At 45.3% G+C, this 21,447-nt stretch overlaps 1 protein-coding gene across 4 annotated transcripts in view; it reads right to left on the minus strand.

Moving 5' to 3' along the window:
• The window catches only part of DLG3 (discs large MAGUK scaffold protein 3), a 490,171-nt gene that overhangs the window by 143,965 nt on the left and 324,759 nt on the right, over positions 1 to 21,447 (minus strand). For all 4 annotated transcript variants that reach the window (XM_033945041.1, XM_033945038.1, XM_033945040.1 and 1 more), the window contains 2 exons: positions 20,146 to 20,260; positions 1,514 to 1,690 (listed from right to left, as the gene is read on the minus strand). In XM_033945041.1, coding sequence (XP_033800932.1) covers positions 1,514 to 1,690; positions 20,146 to 20,260 — 292 coding nt within the window. The remainder of the gene's footprint in view (positions 1 to 1,513; positions 1,691 to 20,145; positions 20,261 to 21,447) is intronic.

The following is a 21,447-nucleotide window of genomic DNA, read 5'->3' on the forward strand; positions in this document are numbered from 1 at the left end:
CACTGAGATCATAGATGCGTCTCTTGAAGCACTGACCCCTTGAGGTCCAGACCTGGTCAAAAGTCCTCTCATCTGGGGATGACAGAATAAATTGAACAACAGCCCCGTCTGCACTTCTGTAGCAGCACCTGCTCAATGGATTCAGACCTTGAGTTGCTTGGGTCACATCCCATAGGGACCCCATAAAAACATCTGAAATGATGGTTCTGCAAACTCAAGTATATAGTCCAGCAGAACCCCTTCCATAGCCTATTGATTGGTGGTAATAAGGGTTCACTCCTGGTGAAATAGGTGAAGCCTGCCTCCCACCAGTTCTGTCATGAAGGGGATCTGCTGAATCTCACTGGGAACTCTTGGACCCTCCAGCAAGGCTGATGGTGTTTGAATTACCCAGCCTTCTAGCCCTCCAAAAAGGCTAGCCTTTCTGCACACCCACCAAGGCACAAAAAGAATTAACTGGGGCGGCACCAGTCTCTAGGCTGTACCCTCCCCACAGATGTCCTAGAAGGACCACACCCTGTTCTTGAAGAGGCCTGGCTTCCACTAGATTCTTAATCTGCACCAGATTTTTTAAATATATTTATTTTCTTAATTTTAACAGATTAAACAACATAACAACAGAAAATACTTCGTTACATAGCTTACAAGGTTGTCAGCATGATGTCTCGATATACATCTGTACTCTAACTTCAGTTCAGTGTTCTCACAGATTCAATAAATACATTTACCAACAGTCTCCCCCTCCCCCCATCAGCGATCTTGGGAGCAACAATTAGGGTATATTCACATGGAAACAGTCTACAAATTTTACCCAAATGGGTGCACCATTGTATATAAGGATTCCAAATTTTCAGAAAAGTCCGAAGCCTGTTAAAGCACAATGCCGTGAGTCTCGACATGCGGCAAAAATAGTCCATTTTAAGCTGCTCTTGTTGTCTAGTGGGGGTTTCAGGCTGTTTTCAGGCAGCTGGCAACACCAGTCTGACTGCCATTACAAGAGCAACCAGTTTGCGATATTCCCACCTGCGGACAGTTCAGAAGGCTACAGCCCAACTCTCTCTTAATCGGGACCCCCACATGTTTCAGTCAACCATGCAAATATCATAATCCAATACCTCCTAGTTCTGGGCATTGCTATGTGATGATAAGTTCCCCATTCCCCACTGCTCCGCCAGCATAACTCAGTATTATTTGCTTTAATGTGATAAAGTCTTACTGGTGTTAAGTACCATTGATAAAGTTGTTTAAACCCATTCTCGACCAGGTTACTCGCTATGGATACTCAAGAAGCGAGTGGAAGTCCATCGCCACTGGGCTTAATCTAGAGAATGACCCAGTAAAGATTCCCATTTCTTGGTGGAAAGCTTAGGAGGGTCCCCTTGATACAGTAAAGCTTTATAAATGCGAGAACTATATGAAATAATAGGGGAAATCAGGAAGGGAGAGGGAACTTTTTTCCATCACTGTAGAACAAGCAAGCACTAGAAAACAGCATACAAAAATGTACACTCACCGTTTCTTGCTAGGAATGACACCAATTTGTTCACTCTCACCATGCGGCGTGACTACTCTTGCTTGCCACCACTCATCATCTGAGGCATTAATAACGTGGAGAATATCCCCATATGAAAAGCTCAGTCCTTGGCTTGGCAGGCAGCTATCCCGTGTTCGGTCATAGTCAAACAGAGCTCTAAAAGAAGGAAAAGAAGGTATCTTGTCTGCTAGTTTGCTACACCATCACGAGACTTACTACCACACAGAATGCTTAGAAGGCTGTGTACTGCTATGGCAAAAAAGGCTGCAAAATCACAATTATTCATTGACTTTCTAGCCCTTTTCAACTCCCATTTACTGACATTTTTTACCCATAGGGGCCAGGTCCCTTTTTATACATTTTGCTCTACTTTTTATACATTTGTACCTATTCAGCTGGCCAGAGTCAGCATTTTTAACTCCACTTTCCAGTTGTATTTCTGGATATTCAATGCTGGGACATGTCCAGGCACTGGCTGAATATCCAGTTACTACTACTATTTATTATTTCTATAGCGCTGAAAGGCGTATGCAGCACTGTACATCTTAACATACAACAGACAGCCCCTTCTCAGAAGAGCTTACAATCTAATTTAAGTTACAAGTTAGCCACTAAAGTTTATGTAATTAAGTGCAATACTCAGCCCTTAAGCACAAAAGCTGAAGTACTTAAACATAGGACTGCTTTTTATGTGGCACTAACCACAAATATTCAGCAGCGCTAATCGATTAAGTGCGACAGATCTCTTCCTACCTTCAAATCAGGAAATCACTAGACACATCTATTCTCACTGTAATCCACATTAACTGATCCTTGATGTTACTGTTATAAATCCTTATTAATCTTATGTAAGCCGTAATGACTCCTTGCCGATAACTGTGGGGTATAAAAAAGGTATGGTATGGTAAATATTTGCAGCTAGCTTAAATCACTCTGAATATTGGCCAGTATGTTCCCAGGCTGATAGGCAGATTACATTTGTTATGCTTTCAGCTTTCACTGAAAAAAGTTTGTTGATTGAGAGCTTCTATACCACTACTAATGTCGGGGAAGTCAATTCAGAGCAGTTTACATGAACTTCTGTAAAGATGTTACCAAAGTTACAAACAAACACTGGAATCATAAATAATGTAAGTGAAGATAGTATATATACAGGGTGAACACGTTTCATCCCTGGTGTAGAGAATGACACGGTGGCTGAGTGGGGAGAAGACACTCAAGGGCAATGGGGAAGCCAGAGTGGGTAGAAGACGCTCAAGGGCAATGGGGAAGCCAGAGTGGGGAGAAGATGCTCAAGGGCAATGGGGAAGCCAGAGTGGGGAGAAGACGCTCCAGGGAAATGGGGAAGCCAGAGTGGGGAGAAGACGCTCTAGGGAAATGGGGAAGACAGAGTGGGGAGAAGACACTGAAGACAGCTAAACCCATAATCAAGCCTGCCGGACAAAAAAGACAGAACCATTGGAATAGGAGCCTGCTGAGGCTCTACCAGGTCCTTGGCATACCTCTGTTGAAAAGCCTTCTAGGCTTTGGCATAAGTAGCCAAAGTAGAGGGTTTCTTAAGGCTTCAAAAGTGTCAAAATGACAGCTGAAGAACACGCTCCATCAAGGCTGAGCGCTCAAGATCCATGCCATGCCGGAAGACCAAAGCGCCATGGGTTCTCCATTGGCACCGGATCCTGACTGAGAATATCACAATGAAGAGAAAGCTTGAGCTTCCGGTCACGCTGAAGACATACGAGATTCGCATACCATGGAAGACAAGGCCAATCCAGAGCCAATAGGATCACTAGGCCAGGATGCAACGCTATCCGGTGGATGGCCTGACCAACCAGAGGCCTTGGAGAGAACACAAAGGAGTTCGTGAGGTGGCCAGGGTTAAACCAAGGCGTCCAGACCTAAACTTCTGCATTCTGTGCTACGACTAAAGAAGCGCCTGTCCTTGAAGGGCCTGGCTGAAGCCATCAAGTCCATAAGTGGTGGGCCCTAGTGTTGCACGATAAGATGGAAAGGTTCTTCACAAAAGAGACCATTCTCCTGGGTTCAGGACTAATCAACTGAGGAAGTCCAGCTGTACAGTGTCAATTCCAGCCATGTGCACTGCACAGAGAGACAGAAGGCGTAACTCCACCCAGTGAAACAGCATGTGAGTTTCCTGGCCCAAGAGAGCACTATTAGTGCCCCCTTAGCAATTCACATATTCCACTGCTGTGGCATTGTTGGAGAACACTAGCACCTCTATCTCTGCTAGTGGACAGGAGAGCAAGAAATGCCAGCCAAATAGCCCAAAGCTCCAGACGATTGATTGACCAATGCTTCAGACATGGAGTCCACTGCCCCTAATTGAAACAGTCCTCACAGTGAGCACCAAAGCCCGACAGGCTAGCATCCATCATCTGAAAAGATTTACCCAAGCAGAGTCTCCCCTGACTGCTGCAAGCTGGTTCCATTCAGGGGAACAGAATCTGAAGGGGATGACACTGCAGAGACCACCGAAAGAGGAGAGACTCTGGCCCAGGGGACCACCTCCAGGGAGCCTGTCATAGACCCCAGCACCTGTAAATAATGCCAGGCTGAGGGATATGGAAGATCCAGGAGAAATGTGATACGAATGTGAAACGGATGGTATGAAAGAATTATTAATATTGAATGACACTGCCTAGGATCCATGATAGCTGTTACAGGGAAACACAAGTATTATGAGAACGAGCAAGGCCAGAAGTTTTTCAGCACCTGCTGATAAACTGCCTATTATGAGAGCAGGTCACTGTCAGCACACGAGCTAAGCTAGATATTTTTAAGACATACTGATTGGTAAACATCCCCCCGGCATTCAGTTAGCTCAATCCACAAGCATTCAGTTAGCTCAATCCATAAGGAGGGGATGTGTAGTCAGATTGATAAACATCCTCCACAAGGAGGGGATGGGAAGTCAGATTGGTAAACATCCTCCACAAGGAGGGGATGGGAAATCAGCTCATGAGGCAGGCTAGGAGTTTCTAACACATACTGATTGGTAAACATCACCCCGGCATTCAGTTAGCTCAATCCACAAGGAGAGGGGGATAAATACTGCTTCCCCTAGAAAGAAAAGCAGGGACATTTCCACTGCTGATAAGCTGTGTGATGACATTTTGATTAAGCCTCTCGTTCGTGGTCCCCCGACAGAGTGATGATGCAATAACCGGTAATGTATTGATTCAAACTCTGTACTTAATCAATGATTATGGCTAGAAATATTGTATATATGTAATAAAACTTAATTTGTATACTATTTTGATTTCCTGGCATTCTGTCCAGTGAGGAAAGTGACTGAAGTCTTTGGTAAGCCTTTTTAAATAGTAATACAGTGGTGCCTCGCATAACGGACGCCTCGCACAGCGAACGCTGCGCACAACGAACTTTTTGTCGTGCTCCCCACAACGAACTTCGTTTCACACAACGAAGTCACCCGAGGGGCCCGGGGGGGGGGGGCGGAACTACTCTCGCCGAAGCCGGGAACAGCAGCACCCATGCAGAGAAGGAGAAGACGGTGTGTAGGGGACTCCAGTAAATGCAGAGCAGCAGCTGTGGCAATCAAAAAAAGAGGAGGTCTGCTGTTAAGGTGGACCAGGGTCCTGGAAAATTCGTGAAATCCTGCAATATTACCAGGATCTCAATACAAGTCCATGAGGATCCTGGAGATCCTGCAAATCCTGGTTTTACCCAGACCCGATTCTCTGGTCCTATCTTACGAGACCTGACCCATTTACAGCAAGTTAAGCCATGTTTAAGCTAACGAAAAAAAATCCAGAAAACATCAAAAGATTATTTCCTTTTTAACAAATAGTAATACTGTACCATGAAATACTGTTCCATCATCTCCCTCCACCTTACCCTGGATGCCGAGTTCTCCGGCCCTCTTTCTCGGCCAGCCGCACGCTTTCAGGGAGCAGCGCACGCGCGCATGCTCTGTTGCTCAATCTTCTCCTCTGACGCAACCGGAAACCGGAAGTTGCAGGAGAGTAGAACATTGACCAACTCCAGCAGCTGCGCGTGCACAGCTTTCTGGAAGCGTGCGGCTGGGTGAGGGAGAGGGCCGGCAGACTCCGCATACAAGGTGAGGTGGAGGGAGGGAAATGTAGGGCTGCAGAACGAATTATTGTGTTTTAAATGTATTCTTATGGGAAAACAGGGCTGCAGAACGAATTATTGTGTTTTAAATGTATTCTTATGGGAAAACGCGTTTCACACAACGAACGTTTCACATAACAAACTTGCTCCTGGAACGGATTAAGTTCGTTGTGTGAGGCACCACTGTACATTAATTGGCGTAGTCGGCAGGATTTCTCTAAAGAAAACCTGAGCGCTCTTGTGATACAGGAATGTTCAGGAAGAGAGAGAAATCCTCAAAAGAACCTAGAGGTGCCCAGCTGGACTGAGGCACCGTATAATTTGATAGCACAAGAACTAGCCAATAATGTAATGTAATGTAATGTAATTTATTTCTTATATACCGCTACATCCGTTAGGTAATAATCATGGATTAGCAGAGTCATGGGAAAAGGTTCTGGGAAGGGCAGAACCACTTGATCTTGTACAAGTTTAGAAAAATGCCCCGATAAATCGGGTGATGTAGTTTAGAAAAAAAAAAAATGCCCCGATAAATCGGGTGATGTAGTTTAGAAAAAATGCCCCGATAAATCGGGTGATGTAGTTGCTCTGGGTTCTGGGAAGGGCAGAACCACTTGATCTTGTACAAGTTTAGGAAAAATGCCCCGATAAATCGGGTGATGTAGTTTAGAAAAAAAAAAATGCCCCGATAAATTGGGTGATGTAGTTGCTCTGGGTTCTGGGAAGGGCAGAACCACTTGATCTTGTACAAGCTTTAGAAAAATGCCCCGATAAATCGGGTGATGTAGTTGCTCTGGGTTCTGGGAAGGGCAGAACCACTTGATCTTGTACAAGTTTAGGAAAAATGCCCCGATAAATCGGGTGATGTAGTTTAGAAAAATGCCCCGATAAATCGGGTGATGTAGTTGCTCTGGGTTCTGGGAAGGGCAGAACCACTTGATCTTGTACAAGTTTAGGAAAAATGCCCCGATAAATCGGGTGATGTAGTTTAGAAAAATGCCCCGATAAATCGGGTGATGTAGTTGCTTTGGCTCGAAGGAGCTGTGTATTAACTTCTGCATACCGTATAGTGCACATGCGGTTGCAAACAGCAGTTCAGGAACAAATTAAAGCAGAACAGGCGCCTATCAAAAGATAGCTGAGGAATCTGCAGTTCATATTGCTGCCACAAAATATAAGAAAAGGCGCGGTCGAGTAAATAGGATGATGGAGTAAAAGTTCCTTTGTTTGAAAGAGCAAACTGCAAAGGGAGGGATTTTCACCCCCACCTTTTTCCTCCTTCGATGCTATCATGTGAGCTTGACGGCGGGCTTTTTGAGTTTCTCCTTTGTTCACTACCAGGCAGAGGGGAGGGGGAAGGGGGAGGAAAAAGGAAATGTAGGAACTTGTAATGAAATTAATAATGTAAGCAAGGAACCAAAGGGTTTATGGATAAAACTTTACCAGCCTTATGTTATTTGGAGTTCCGATCAGCCAATATAAGGTACTTGAAGTTAATTGAAAATTGTTTTGCTGTTCAGGAAACAAAGAAAGTTTGCGTACGTTGATTTAAGTTTGAAAGAGTTTTTGCAGGGTAGATCTATGCTGTTAAGAACAATGGAGGTAATTTAGGAGCTGTTTGCCTGATGTAGCCTGAATTTTTTTCCCCTTGTTTCTTTATATTTTTAAAAGTTGTAAGAATGGTGAAAGAAAAGAAATGTAAGATCAGAAGGGATTGGAAAGTGAAAAGCAGGGAGATAGTCTGTAGAACGAACGTACAAGAATGTGGAAGAAAGCTTTGTGAGACGTGTTAAGGAAGGATGTGCCTTTTGTTGTAGTGACAAACTCAGCACTGTTTGTAGACTGGCCGCGGACTTTTCAGCAGCTTGATTGATACATAGATAAATTGTCTGAAATAAGTTTTTATGAACGATAAAAGAATATTGGAAATGTTATAAAATGTTAATGTATATTCCTGTAAGTAGGTTTCAGGTTTGTTTGAACGTGCCCAATCTCAATTTGCATTCCCATGGCAAGGGAGGCAATTTACTTTTACTAGGCTACCACAGGGATGGTTACATAGTCCTACCATTTGTCCTCAAATAGTAGCGGAACATTTAGATGGAATTTCAGAAATTCACCTCTATACAAATTTCTCATTATGTTGACGACATATTGATACAGGGAACAACGAAGGAAGAGGTGCAAGGGCAGTTGGATTTATTAATTGACCATATGAAAAAGAAGGGATGGGAAATAAATCCAACAAAAATACAAGGACCGGCAACGTCGGTAAAATTTTTAGGAATTCAGTGGAATAGAGGATATTAGGGAAATCACAGAGAAAGCAAAACGAAAAATATTAGATTTTCCTACTCCAAAGAATAAGCAAGAGATGCAATCATACATTGGTTTATTTGGGTTTTGGAGACAACATATTCCACATTTGAGTCAACTACTGAGCCCATTATACAAGGTAACTCGTAAAAAATATGAGTTTATGTGGGGAGAAGAACAGCAGGTTGCTTTTGGAAATGCTAAACTAGCCATACAGACAGCTGTGGATTTGTGGCCCATGAGAGAAGGGGAAGTGGAATTATTAATCAAATGCATGCTAATTGGTCATTATGGCAAAAACAAAGTGGGAAACGGGTATTCCCTTCGAAAAACAACTTTTAGCATGTTATTGGGCGCTGGCTGAGACAGAACAAATAACATTAGGTCATACAGTACTATTGCGACCACAAATTCCAATTATGCAATGGGTAATGTCTGATCCCAAGTCAAATAGAGTAGGATATGCTCAGGAACAAAGTATTATTAAATGGAAATGGTACATTTCCCAAAGAGCTAAAATAGGTGAGCATGGGGTAGCTACTTTGCACGAAAAAATAGCTAATATTCCTAACGGAGAGCTGGAAATCATAAAGCCAGTATATGCTCATGAATCCCCAGTGAAATGGGGAGTGGGATATCTTTTTACTGACTCCTGGTCGGTCGCTAATGGTCTTGCGGAAGTCCCATAATTGGTTAAGGAACTGTGGGGTAAAGAATTGTGGCAAGACATAGAAAAAATTGTACAGGAGACAATAGTGTCAGTATTTCATGTAGATGCACATATGCCTGTTGATTCATTGGAACGATTGTTTAATTCCCAAGCAGATGCCGCAGCTACCATTTCTGTAACAACTACTAATGAAATTCCTAAGGTGGAAGAATGGTTGGAAGGTACAGCCATTTGGGCACATCAGAAAAGTGGACATCTTGGAGAAAAAGCTACTTACAGGTGGGCTCAGGAACGAGGGATTCCTTTGACGATAAATGTGATCAAACATGTGATCGGAAAATGTCCGGTGTGTCAACATATCAAGAACGGGAAGTACCACATAAGGTAATGGGGCACATGGGCAGGGGGCGATTTGCCAGCCCAGATTTGGCAAATGGATTTCATAGGACCGTTACCCGAAAGTCGTAAATGTAAATATATATGTACTGCTGTAGATTATTACTAGCATTCCCTTGTGCCTCTGCGTCACAATGGAGCACTCTAAGGACTTTAGACATGATTATTCAGTATTATGGTATGCCCTTACAAATACAAACTGATATGCTAAGGAATTATCACTTTAGGGGGAGTAATTGATGCTGATTATCAAGGGGAGGTTAAAGTCATATTAATAAATTTAGGAGAAAATGATGTAATAATTGCGAAGGGAGAACGAGTAGCTCAATTGTTATTGATACCAATCTATATCGTGCCAATTAGGGAAATAACCCCTCCTTCTCAGTTGACTGTAAGAGGGGAAGGGGGTTTGGAGCTACAAATACCGTAAACGTAGGAGCCAAAATCTGGATTAGCAATCCTAAAGGACCTCCGGAACCAGCGGAGGTGATTGCAATCGGGAAAGATAAGGCTCTCCTTGTAATGAAACCGGGAGTGGAAAAATGGGAATATGTCCCTCAGGAGAAATGTTATTTGAGAGAGTAATAATGTTTTCTGAAACTTGCAGATATACGTGTGCCTTGGAATCCTTGGAATATGGTATGGGGTAAGAGGCGCTGCCCCCGGGCGACGTATTACAATTAAAGAAGGGGTCGTTACGTCATGGAGATGGAAGCATTCTTCAATGAATCGGAAGCAAGATAACTTCACTTGCAGTGCTAACTCCAGATGTATCATTGCAAATGTGACAATAAAAGACCGTACATGGATTACAGAAATTAAAAGCAATGAACACACTAGACCAATCGCCTAATACGTATTATATGAGGGACTAAACACTACCTTGAATATAACTGCAGAAGTGCTAGTCATGTGTTGTCAAACAGAAGAATTTAACAGTTTGACCCAGAGGTATTTTGTTACAAACAATTGTACTACATATAATGGAACACCAATGAATATTACTGTAAATAGGTCTTATGTAGTATGTACTAATGCCACGGAAATTTATACTGGAAATGAGCAGATATGGAGGACCGTGTTTTGAATGTTTATGTGTAAATATGTAGTGTTACCCCTCATACTAGGGGAACCTCAGAAGCAATTTTTCTGGGCACCTAAATTTAATTTAACATTTTGTGACTCCACATTGCAAGGGCGAATTTGTAAATTACCAAAAATGATAGTACCCTTTGCAGGATGCTTACACAATATGTCAACACTTCTTTGGCAGAATCAAACTTATGTTTGAACACCTGATATAGGATTTAGAACAAATGTATTCTGGGAGAACAACTGTTCCGTTCCAAATTGGGATTTAAAGTTGGAAAGTTAAAAGCTATAATACTAGGATCCCGTATGATAAATCAGTCCATAAGGAATTTGAATTCACCCTTTAATTATACTAACCATAATAGTACTTGTTCTGTCCCTGTGGAATTGTTATGTGGTTTATGGACTATGCTGTAAATCAACACGGCCCACGATGGTATCCTATGGCAGTATCACTCAATAAGGACCGAATGTGATACGAATGTGAAACGGATGGTATGAAAGAATTATTAATATTGAATGACACTGCCTAGGATCCATGATAGCTGTTACAGGGAAACACAAGTATTATGAGAACGAGCAAGGCCAGAAGTTTTTCAGCACCTGCTGATAAACTGCCTATTATGAGAGCAGGTCACTGTCAGCACACGAGCTAAGCTAGATATTTTTAAGACATACTGATTGGTAAACATCCCCCTGGCATTCAGTTAGCTCAATCCACAAGCATTCAGTTAGCTCAATCCATAAGGAGGGGATGTGTAGTCAGATTGATAAACATCCTCCTCAAGGAGGGGATGGGAAGTAGATTGGTAAACATCCTCCACAAGGAGGGGATGGGAAATCAGCTCATGAGGCAGGCTAAGAGTTTCTAACACATACTGATTGGTAAACATCACCCCGGCATTCAGTTAGCTCAATCCACAAGGAGAGGGGGATAAATACTGCTTCCCCTAGAAAGAAAAGCAGGGACATTTCCACTGCTGATAAGCTGTGTGATGACATTTTGATTAAGCCTCTCGTTCGTGGTCCCCCGACAGAGTGATGATGCAATAACCGGTAATGTATTGATTCAAACTCTGTACTTAATCAATGATTATGGCTAGAAATATTGTATATATGTAATAAAACTTAATTTGTATACTATTTTGATTTCCTGGCATTCTGTCCAGTGAGGAAAGTGACTGAAGTCTTTGGTAAGCCTTTTTAAATAGTAATACAAGCTCCGATTTGTTTCTGAAGTTTCTGTCTGCTTAGCTCAGGAAGAAACAGCACCCTGCAGGGGGCCAAAGAGAAGGCCCAGACACTCTGTGACAGCGTCAACTGGCTTTTATTGGAGTTTACAATCCAACCCAAGCATTGTAGCTGAGACACCATCGTCTCCACTGCTCACTCGAACTCCTGCCAAGATAGAGCTCGGATCAACCCGCCATCCAAGTAAGGATGGACCTGGACACCCTGCTGTATAGAAAGGACGCTACAACAACCATCACCTTGGTGAAAATACAGGACGCTGCTGCAGGCCTAAAGGGCAGAGCTGAGAATTGGAAATGCTGTTGAAGAACATGGAAAGCAGAAACCTGCAACGCTCCGGGTAGATTGCAATATAGAAGCAAGCCTCCATGAAATCCAAGGACCCCATAAACAGCCTGGGAGAGACAGCAGTTAAGACTATGTGTATGGTATCTATTAGGAAATGAAGAATCTGCAAGAAGTGATTGATCGACTTGAGGTCCAGAATGGATCTTCATTCTTCCAAGCCGTCCATGGGCATAATGAAGCATAAGGAGCATCTGCCTAAGCCCAATTCATTTTCCAGAACGGGCTCTACTGCTCAGATGTCCAAGAAACACTGCAGGGCAACATGGACCTTTACCCCCTTTTCCAGCCGACCTGCTGGAGAGTCCAGAAACAATTCCAGAGGCATACAAACAAAGTGCATCTTGTACCCTTCCTGAATTATGTCCAGCACCCACTGATCCAAAGATATGCAAGATCAGTCTAGGTAAAACTGAGAAAGCCGACCCCCGATAAGAGGGAGCCCCGTGTTATTGAAGCTTTCTAAGGGCAGCAGTTGCATGGGATCCGGATGCCTAAGGACATCTTGAATTGGGAGTGTTGTAATGGGGATGGTATCCCTGGGAATATCATTGGGTGGAAGAGCCCGAGGATACTTCAGATAAGTGCTTTGTTTTCAATTTTTGAAAAGCCATATGGAGAATGCTAAATATAATAGAAGCTGTAGCGCTTAATGAGATGTGCTGTGATTAAGAACCCACTCATTGTCAGTGACCTCATATCGCTGTTAGGCTCCCTGTTTGAAGTACTATGAGCACATTTAGATCTTACACACTAAGAGAGACAGAAGGCAACCTTTTCAAACTGGTCAACGACCTCTACAACCTTGAAACTCTCACCGACACCTGCGTTAACAAATCCACTTTAACCGCTAACACCCTTGTAAACTTCTTTAACACAAAGATACAAAAACTAAGATCATCGATATCTGCCCCAGCCAACCCCCACGGGGACTTCCCAATCCTTCTAAACTCAGACAGGCCCAAACCAGATCCAGGATCCAGAACAGACCTAAGCTGGAATCAATTCACAAATATCGACTGGCCAACCTTCAACACATATTTTAACAAATATTCCAATTCCTTCTGCAGACTGGATACCTGCCCCCCCAACATTATGAAAACTGCTCCAATCCATTTTAAAGCCAATATGTTAGCATGGGTAAACCTATTACTAACCACTGGCAGTTTCCCAGCAGAACAAGGCCACATTTCAATAACTCCTATCATAAAAAACAAGAAAGAACCATCAAGCACCCCATCCAACTACAGACCTATCGCAAGCATCCCGCTACTCACCAAAATAGCAGAAGGGGTGGTAAACGCCGAACTTACCACATACCTAGAAAAATTTGATATCCTAAATGACAACCAATCAGGCTTTCGCTCCAATCACAGCACCAAAATCATCATTGCCTCCCTCCTAGACCACATACACACACTCTTCAGCCTGGGATCCAGTGCCCTGATTTTACAACTGGACCTGAGCAGTGCTTTCGATCTAGTCGACCACGACATTCTCCTAGACTGCCTTGCCTACATTGGCATCGCCGGCCAGGTCCTTAACTGGTTCAACGGGTTCCTACGGAACAGATCTTACAGGGTATTTAAAAACAATTCTCTCTCCTACTCCTGGGAAAACTCCTGCGGTGTGCCACAGGGCTCCCCCCTGTCTCCCACCATGTTCAATATCTACCTCACCTCCCTAGGAAACCTCCTGCAAAGCCTCAAGCTAAAATTCTTTATCTATGCAGACGACATTACCATAGTCATCCCTCTAACCAGTTTCACTCAAGAACTCCTTAACTCCCTCACAAGCATACTTAGTCAGATAGAACTCTGGATGCTATCCTACAGACTAAAACTAAACCCAGACAAAACAAAATTCTTCCTAGCAACCCCCAAAGACAAAATCAAAGACACCACAATTCAAGTAAAAGGATCCACATTCCCCCTCGAACAAACCTTAAAAGTACTGGGTGTAACACTGGACAAACATCTATCCCTTGAGAAACACACCGATATCACAGTCAGGAAAAGTATCTCGATACTATGGAACCTCCGCACCATAAAAAAATACTTCGACGACTCTTCATTCCGCCTCTTAGTACAATCCTCCATCCTCAGCATACTGGACTACTGCAACATCATCTACTTGAGCTCCACAAAGAAAACCATCAGGAGACTAAGGATGATCCAGAACACCGCTGTCCGCCTCATATTTGACCTGAAAAAATGGGACCATATCACCCCTTTCTACCACAAACTCCACTGGCTCCCACTAGAATCCAGAATCATATTCAAATTCACCTGTTTTTGCTACAAAACAATATTTGGTTTATCCCCAAGCTACATCACCCCTCACTTCACCCATAACCACAACTATAAGAACTCTCGTAAAATTCTACTCTTCGCCTTCCCCTCCCTAAAACTATGCCACTCAAAAAAATTCCTTGACAAAACCTACGCCTTCCAAGCCGCCAAACTAAACCCTTGGCTAGCCCAAATGGTCCTCAAGGCCTACAACTACCTCGACTTTAGAAAATTACTCAAAACTCACCTATTCCGAGACCAAGACCCTTAATGCCCCTTTTCAATCCTCCTCCTCCCCCCCTTCTCATCTACTCCCCTCCCCCGTCTCCTTCCTCTCCCCCCTACTTCTCTCCTTGCTGTTCGCAACGCTATGATCAATTTGATATGTAACCACTTGTAATCTCTAACTAATGTGAAACGCCTAGAACTCTTCGGGGTATGGCAGTATACAAAAATAAAGTTATTATTATTATAATTTAAATTTGTTTAACATATAGCGCTTCCAAGGTTTCCAGATTTTAAAGCTATTGATGGGAATAGCGGGTTTTCTTTGTCTATATTGAGAATTTCCCTACACCCAGACAATTTTGTTTGGACTTAAATCCCTTGTTTTTTTGGATAAATACATCCATCTTTAGCATTAACTTTTAACATTCAACTTTATTCCATTTTTCTGCTTTCTTCTCAAAATCTATCTACTTTTCCATGTCTTCCTTTCCTATCTATCTATGTGTACCATCTTCTTCTTTCTTCTCTCCTATTCTAATCTATTCAAAAGAAGCATTTCTTCTTATCTCTTCCCTGTCGCACCCATTGCTGTGCACCATCTCCTCCCTCTGTCTCCCCTTCTCCTCCATCCCTGTGCACCAACTCATCCCTCTCCCATAGTCGGACAACTCTGTCTCCCCCCTTCCCCCTCATATGGTCTGGCATCTTTCTCCTCTGTTTCCCATAGCCTGGAATTTCTCTCCTATCCCATGGTCTGGCATCTTTCTCTCCTTCCCTCCCTCCCTCTTTCTGAGGTCTAACATCTCTGTCCTTCTCTCCTTTCCTTTCTGCGGTCTGGCATCTCTCTCCTTTCCTTTCCAGTGGTCTGGCATCTCTCTCCTTCCCTTTCCAGTGGTCTGATATCTCTCTCTTCCCCATGCATCTATACCTGATTCCTCTCCCTCCACCATGCACCATATTTCTTTCCCTCTCTCAGACACCCAATTCTCCCTTTCTATTCCCTCCCTCACCTCAACATCTTTCCCCCACTCTCTCCATTCTTCCATTCTATGGCTCATGTTCCTCTCTCTCCTTCCCTTCATTCTATGTCCTAAGTTCATGCCCCTCCCTTCTATCATTTGTCCGATGTTTGTGCTCCCTCTTTCTTGAGTCCCAATACAGCCCCTCTCCCTCTCTCCATTCTGTGCCTCAACTAGGTGCCTCCCTCTGGCGGTGTTTACCTACTAGCCGGCTCCCTCCTCCTCACTGCTGCAGTCATTTCTGTGCACAAAGCCACGGGGAGCGGCTACTACACGCATCCTGCACATGAACCAGAAGCCTTCTCTCTGACATCGCAACGTCAGAGGGAAGGCTTCCGGATGAGGTGCAGGACATGAAAGGAACCACCGCCAATGGCTTTGTGCACAAATGACTGCAGCAGTGAGGAGGCCAGAAGATAAAACACCCAGGGATGGCAATGAGGAAAACACCTTATCGCACCGTGGGCTGCATAAAATGGCCAGGCGGGCCGGATTCGGACCACGGGACTTGTTTTTGACACCTGTGCACTACAGGAATGATTGAGTGGTTGGCATGAATGGACTCGATGCCAGAGTGACCTGCGACACCAGCTGGAAAGCTGGTGGCTCATGAAACAAAGACACCGGTACCTTAGGCTTCTCTGCCGGTACCATTGGTGTCACGGCTTGCCTCAAAGAGGGCGACCTGGATAAGACATGACTCTTGATGGAAGACAGGCGAGCCGCAAGAAAGGTCACTAAGGTCGGCATGAATGGACTCAATGCCATAATGACCTGCGACACTTTCGTAACTCCTCCGACACCAATGTCGATGTCTTTGATGGCGATGTCTTGTCGACGTTGAAAAAGTGCCGACGGCACCTGCCACACTTGTTAAAAATCCTGTGAACGGGCAGGACATTGATGGGGAGACCATCACAGCCAAAATTAAATCCAAGGCTGAGGCGAATGAAGAGACCCCGCTGACCGAATGCCCGCGAGGGAAAAGTGAAGCAAAGAAATGAACAAAACTCTTTTTTTTTTTAAACAAAAAAACAAGAGAAAGTAGATAATAGAATTAAAAAAAAAAGAAAAATAAAATATGCATGAGCGGGAAGGCAAAAGGCAAAAACATAGGAACGTTTGAAAACACAACTTCTTAGCTCCGTGGAAAACTAAGAACAGAGGAGCTACACGCCTACATCAGCCAGGAAGGCACTCGCACATGTGTGATGCAGTCAGTCGCGAACTTTCTAAAGTGTTTAAAGTGCTGATGTGCTTTTGCAGCTGTCCATACCGGAGCTCTGTGGATGACGTCACCCATATGTGAGAATATGCTGTCTGCTTTTCCTGGGATAAACTGCTAAACAGAGAGTAATGAGGAAAAAGCAAATATGCTAAATGAATACTTCTGTTCTATGTTCACGGATGAAAATCCTGGAAGAGGACCACTATTGGCTGTCAAAATTACATGTGAGAATGAAGTGGATATCACACTGTTCATGGAAGCAAGTGTTTATGAACAACTTGAAAAATATAAGGTAGACAAAGCCATGGGATCGGATGGGATCCATCCCAGGATATTGATGGAGCTAAGAGAGGTTCTGGTGGGCCCTTTAAAGATTTGTTCAATAAATCCTTGGAGACAGGAGAGGTTCAATGGGATTGGAGAAGAGTGGATGTAGTCTCTCTTCACAAAAGTGGTCACAGAGATAAAGTAAGAAACCACAGGCCGGTAAGCAATTAAAGCAATGAAATAAAATAGGCTGTGAAAATTATAAGGCTGTTTAAAGACTATAAACACGCAGAATATCTATAATCTGTAATTTTTCAATTAGGTATTTTGTATTTATCATTACTTTTCAATCTTTCATTTTTTTTATGGCTACATTTCAATTAAAATATATAATTGCGATTAATAACACAGTTAATGGTATGTTTATATTTTCCCCCACTGCTGCTCCTTGTGACTTGGCAATGGAGAGTTAAGTGACTTGCTCAGAGTCACCAGGAGCTGCAGTGAGAAAAAAAAATAAACACACTATTAATAGCGCAAAAATTGCAATTAAAATTTTAATTGAAATGCAGACCTAAAATAAAACTCTGAAAATTCCTTCCAATCTTAAAAGGTCAACTGGGTGACTAGCATTATTCCTCCACTGCCAATTCCAGAGTTTGTTCCTTTCACTTAGCTGCCTGGAATAAACTACCTGAGTTTGTCCATCATGCCCCTTACCTTGTTTAAAAGTAGCTTGAAAACCCACCTTTTTAAATAGCCTTCAATTCATAACCCTACTCCCCACTGCTTACCATCCTAGTCAGCAGATTAACCATCCCCACATCCTTTTTTTCTGGTCTGTTTAGATTGTAAGCTCTTTTGAGAAGGGACAATCTCCTTCGTGACTGTGTACAGTGTTGTGTACATCTGGTAGCACTCAAGAAATAATAGTAGTAAACCTAGGAGCTGCGTCATCAGACCAGAGAAAAGCAGTGCAGGGATGCTACCACCCTCTGCTGGAGACAGAGAATACTGGGAGGCTCACAGCTAACAGGCTGGAGCTCAAAGTTTTGGGTTTGACTCCTGTTTGCTGAAGGACATAACCCAGATGCTTTGGAATGGTCTGGTGATGAAAGCAGATGCATCTTTTAAAGCCAATGGGCAAAACTGAACACAATTATTCGATGAAACTAGGGAGTTTTAGTTTGAAGAAAGGGATTCTTTCCTTCCTTCCTCTCTCTTCCAGCACCTCAACACCCCCCAAAATAAAAAAATTACATGTTGCAGCAAGAAAAAGAAATCTGAATACATCAGTGTCTGTGGCAAGAAACAACAGTAGTTTATTATTTCTATAGTGCTACCAGACACAAACAGTCAGAAAATGGAGAAGCAGCAGCAAAGAAGGGCACAAAGAGTCCAGATGCACTAAATCTCCTGCAGTCTTGGTTTTTCTGAGCTCAGAGAATACCGTATTTTCACGTAGATAACGCGCACCCGTGTAAAACGCGCACACGGGTATAGCACGCGAAAAACACAAATTTATGTACAGAAATTTTTATATACCGCGCACACCCGTATACCGTGCATGCTGCCCGACTCTCCTTTCGCCCGCCCCGACTCTCCTCTGGCCACCCCGACTCTCCTTTCACCCGCCCCGACTCCCCTCTCCCCCTTGAAGTCCTGTCCCCACCCTGAAAGCCTGATGCTCCTCCCCGCAGGACCGCTCGCACCCCCACCCCAAAGGACCGCTCGCACGCACCCGCACCCCGAAGGACCGCTCGCACGCACTCCCACCCGCACCCCCACCCTGAAGGACCGCTCGCACCCCCACAGCCTCCCGAACCCCATCATGTAGAAGCTCCTACCGGTGTCCTGCTGCTTCCTCTTGGCGGTCCCGACTCCCCGACACGATCGGGGCAAGAGGGAGCTCAAGCCCTCTTGCCCCAGCCAACCGCGGCACCCCCGAAACGATCGGGGCAAGAGGGAGCTCAAGCCCTCTTGCCCCAGCCAACCGCAGCACCCCCGACACGATCGGGGCAAGAGGGAGTTCAAGCCCTCTTGCCCCCCGACTCCCCGACACGATTGGGGCAAAAGGGGGCCCAAGCCCTCTTGCCCCGCCGACTCCCCAACTCCCTGACAATATTGGGCCAGGAGGGAGCCCAAGTCCTCCTGGCCCTGGCGACACCCCCCCCCCCCCCGGCTAGTTGTTCGGGCCAGGAGGGAGCCCAAACCCTCCTGGCCACGGCGACCCCCTACCCCCACCCCGCACTACAGTACGGGTAGGAGGGATCCCAGGCCCTCCTGCCCTTGACGCAAACCCCCTCCCCCCAACGACCGCCCCCCCCCCAAGAACCTCCGACCGCCCCCCCAGCCGACCCGCAACCCCCCTGGCCGACCCCCAAGACACCCCCACCCCTCTTCCCCGTACCTTTGTGTAGTTGGCCGGACAGACGGGAACCAAACCCGCCTGTCCGGCCGGCAGCCAACGACAGAATGAGGCCGGATTGGCCCATCTGTCCCAAAGCTCCGCCTACTGGTGAGGCCTAAGGCGCCTGGGCCAATCAGAATAGGCCTGGGAGCCTTAGGTCCCTCCTGGGGGCGGGGCCTTGGGCACATGGTCGGGTTGGGCCCATGTGCCTCAGGCCCCGCCCCCAGGTGGGACCTAAGGCTCCCGGGCCTATTCTGATTGGCCCAGGCACCTTAGGCTCCACCAGTAGGCGGAGCTTTGGGACGGATGGGCCAATCCGGCCTCATTCCATCGTTGGCTGCCTGCCGGACAGGTGAGTTTGACTCCCGTCTGTCCGGCCAACTACACAAAGGTACGGGGAAGGGGGGTGGGGGTGTCGTGGGGTTCGGCCAGGGGGGGGTCGCGGGTCGGCTGGGGGGGCGGTCGGAGGTTCTTGGGGGGGGCGGTCGTTGGGGGGAGGGGGGTTTGCATCGAGGGCAGGAGGGCCTGGGATCCCTCCTGCCCGTAATGTAGTGCGGGGTGGGGGTCGCCATGGCCAGGAGGGTTTGGGCTCCCTCCTGTCCCGAACAACTAGCAGGGGGGGGGGGAGGAACTATGTAAAAAAATTTTTGTACAACACGCTCACGCGTATAACGTGCAAGGGTATGCGCGGTACGTAAAAACCACGTATAACACGCGCGTTATATGCGAGAAAATACGGTAGTTCTGTCTCAATGCAGTCAGATGACATGACATCACCAAGTTGCATGGCTGATTCATCCTGAAGATCAACTCAGAATAGAAGGTAGTGTAGGGAAGAGGTAGTTACTGAGTAACAGGGACAAGATCTGTCCTTTGATTTAAAGGCAACCTTATCACTTAACTAGAAGGACAACATTCCCCCTTCCTATTTGGGTTTCAGAGGAGATAGGAATGGAAAAGGTTTTGTCTTTTGGCTAATCTGGCTTACCTGACAAATAGAGACCTCTTCTCACTCGTTCGAAGGGATCCAGACCCTGAGCTCATGCTACTGTTCATCATTTGTTCTCTCAAGTCATGGATCTTGGATTCAAAGCGGCTGTACTCTATGGACAGAGATGAAAAGATATAAAAAATATCAGCTTCTTCCAAAATCTCTTAAAGTCTTCTGCTGGCCCAATTCCTTATATATCCTTTATGGTGGACCAAAAAAAATCAAGTTCATGGGAGATGAACTCCACAGGCTTATTGGCATAATGATTTATTATGCACTATTCAGTGTTCAGTGATGATGGTAACTAATGCCATTATTCTACAGTAAATACAAAGGGCTGGATTCTGTGTAGGATGCCCAGTTTCAGCAGCCGCCTAAGCAGCTTTTGAGAATCACACACGGGCATCCTATAAAGAATCACGTCTGTCTTGACGGACAGACACCTAACCCCACTGATTCTCTAACTGGCATCCATGTCACAGGTGCCAGTTAGAGAATCGTGTAACCACTTAGCTGATCGTTGTAAGGGAATCTCCCTGCGGCGATCAGTTTAGCGGCCATGGCAGGGAACCCGTCTCCCCCCATGAAGTTGGCCGGCAGGAGGGATGCCCACTCCCTCCTGCTAAAGCCCACAAAGCCCGCCCCCTCCCAAATGGCCGCAGCAGGAGGAGTGCCCAATTCCTCCTGCCACGACTAAGACTTCCCTGGGCAGGAGGGATGCCCAGTCCCTCCTGCTGCCACCACCTCAAGACATCCCTGGGCAGGAGGGATGCCTACTCTCTCCTGCCGCCAGCCCTATCATCCCCTGAGCCCTCCCCAAAAGGGAGTGGGCATCCCTCCTGCTGGCTAACTTCGGGGGAGGGGGAGGCGGAATGGGTTCCTTGCCACGGCTGCTAAACTGATCGCGGCAGGGAGATTCCCTTACAGTGATGGACTTAACAAACATAGAAACATGATGGCAGATTAAGACCAAATGGCCCATCCAGTCTGCTCATCTGCAGTAACTATTATCTCTGTCTCTCTCTAAGAGATCCCATGTGACTAACCCAGACTGTTCCACCCTTTCTGTAAAAAAAGCATTCCCTTAGATTACTCCAGAGCCTATCACCCCTTAACTTCATCCTATGCCCTCTCATTCAAGAGCTTCCCTTCAAATGAGAGACTAAACTCATGCGCATTTACATCACGTAAGTATTGAAACATCTCTAACATATCTCCTCTCTCCCACTTTTCTTCCAAATTATACAGATTTATATCTTTAAGTCTGTCCCCATATGACTTATGACGAAGACCACGCAC

This window comes from Geotrypetes seraphini, chromosome 5, assembly GCF_902459505.1.
Source record: "Geotrypetes seraphini chromosome 5, aGeoSer1.1, whole genome shotgun sequence".
Taxonomy (NCBI): Eukaryota; Metazoa; Chordata; class Amphibia; order Gymnophiona; family Dermophiidae; genus Geotrypetes; species Geotrypetes seraphini.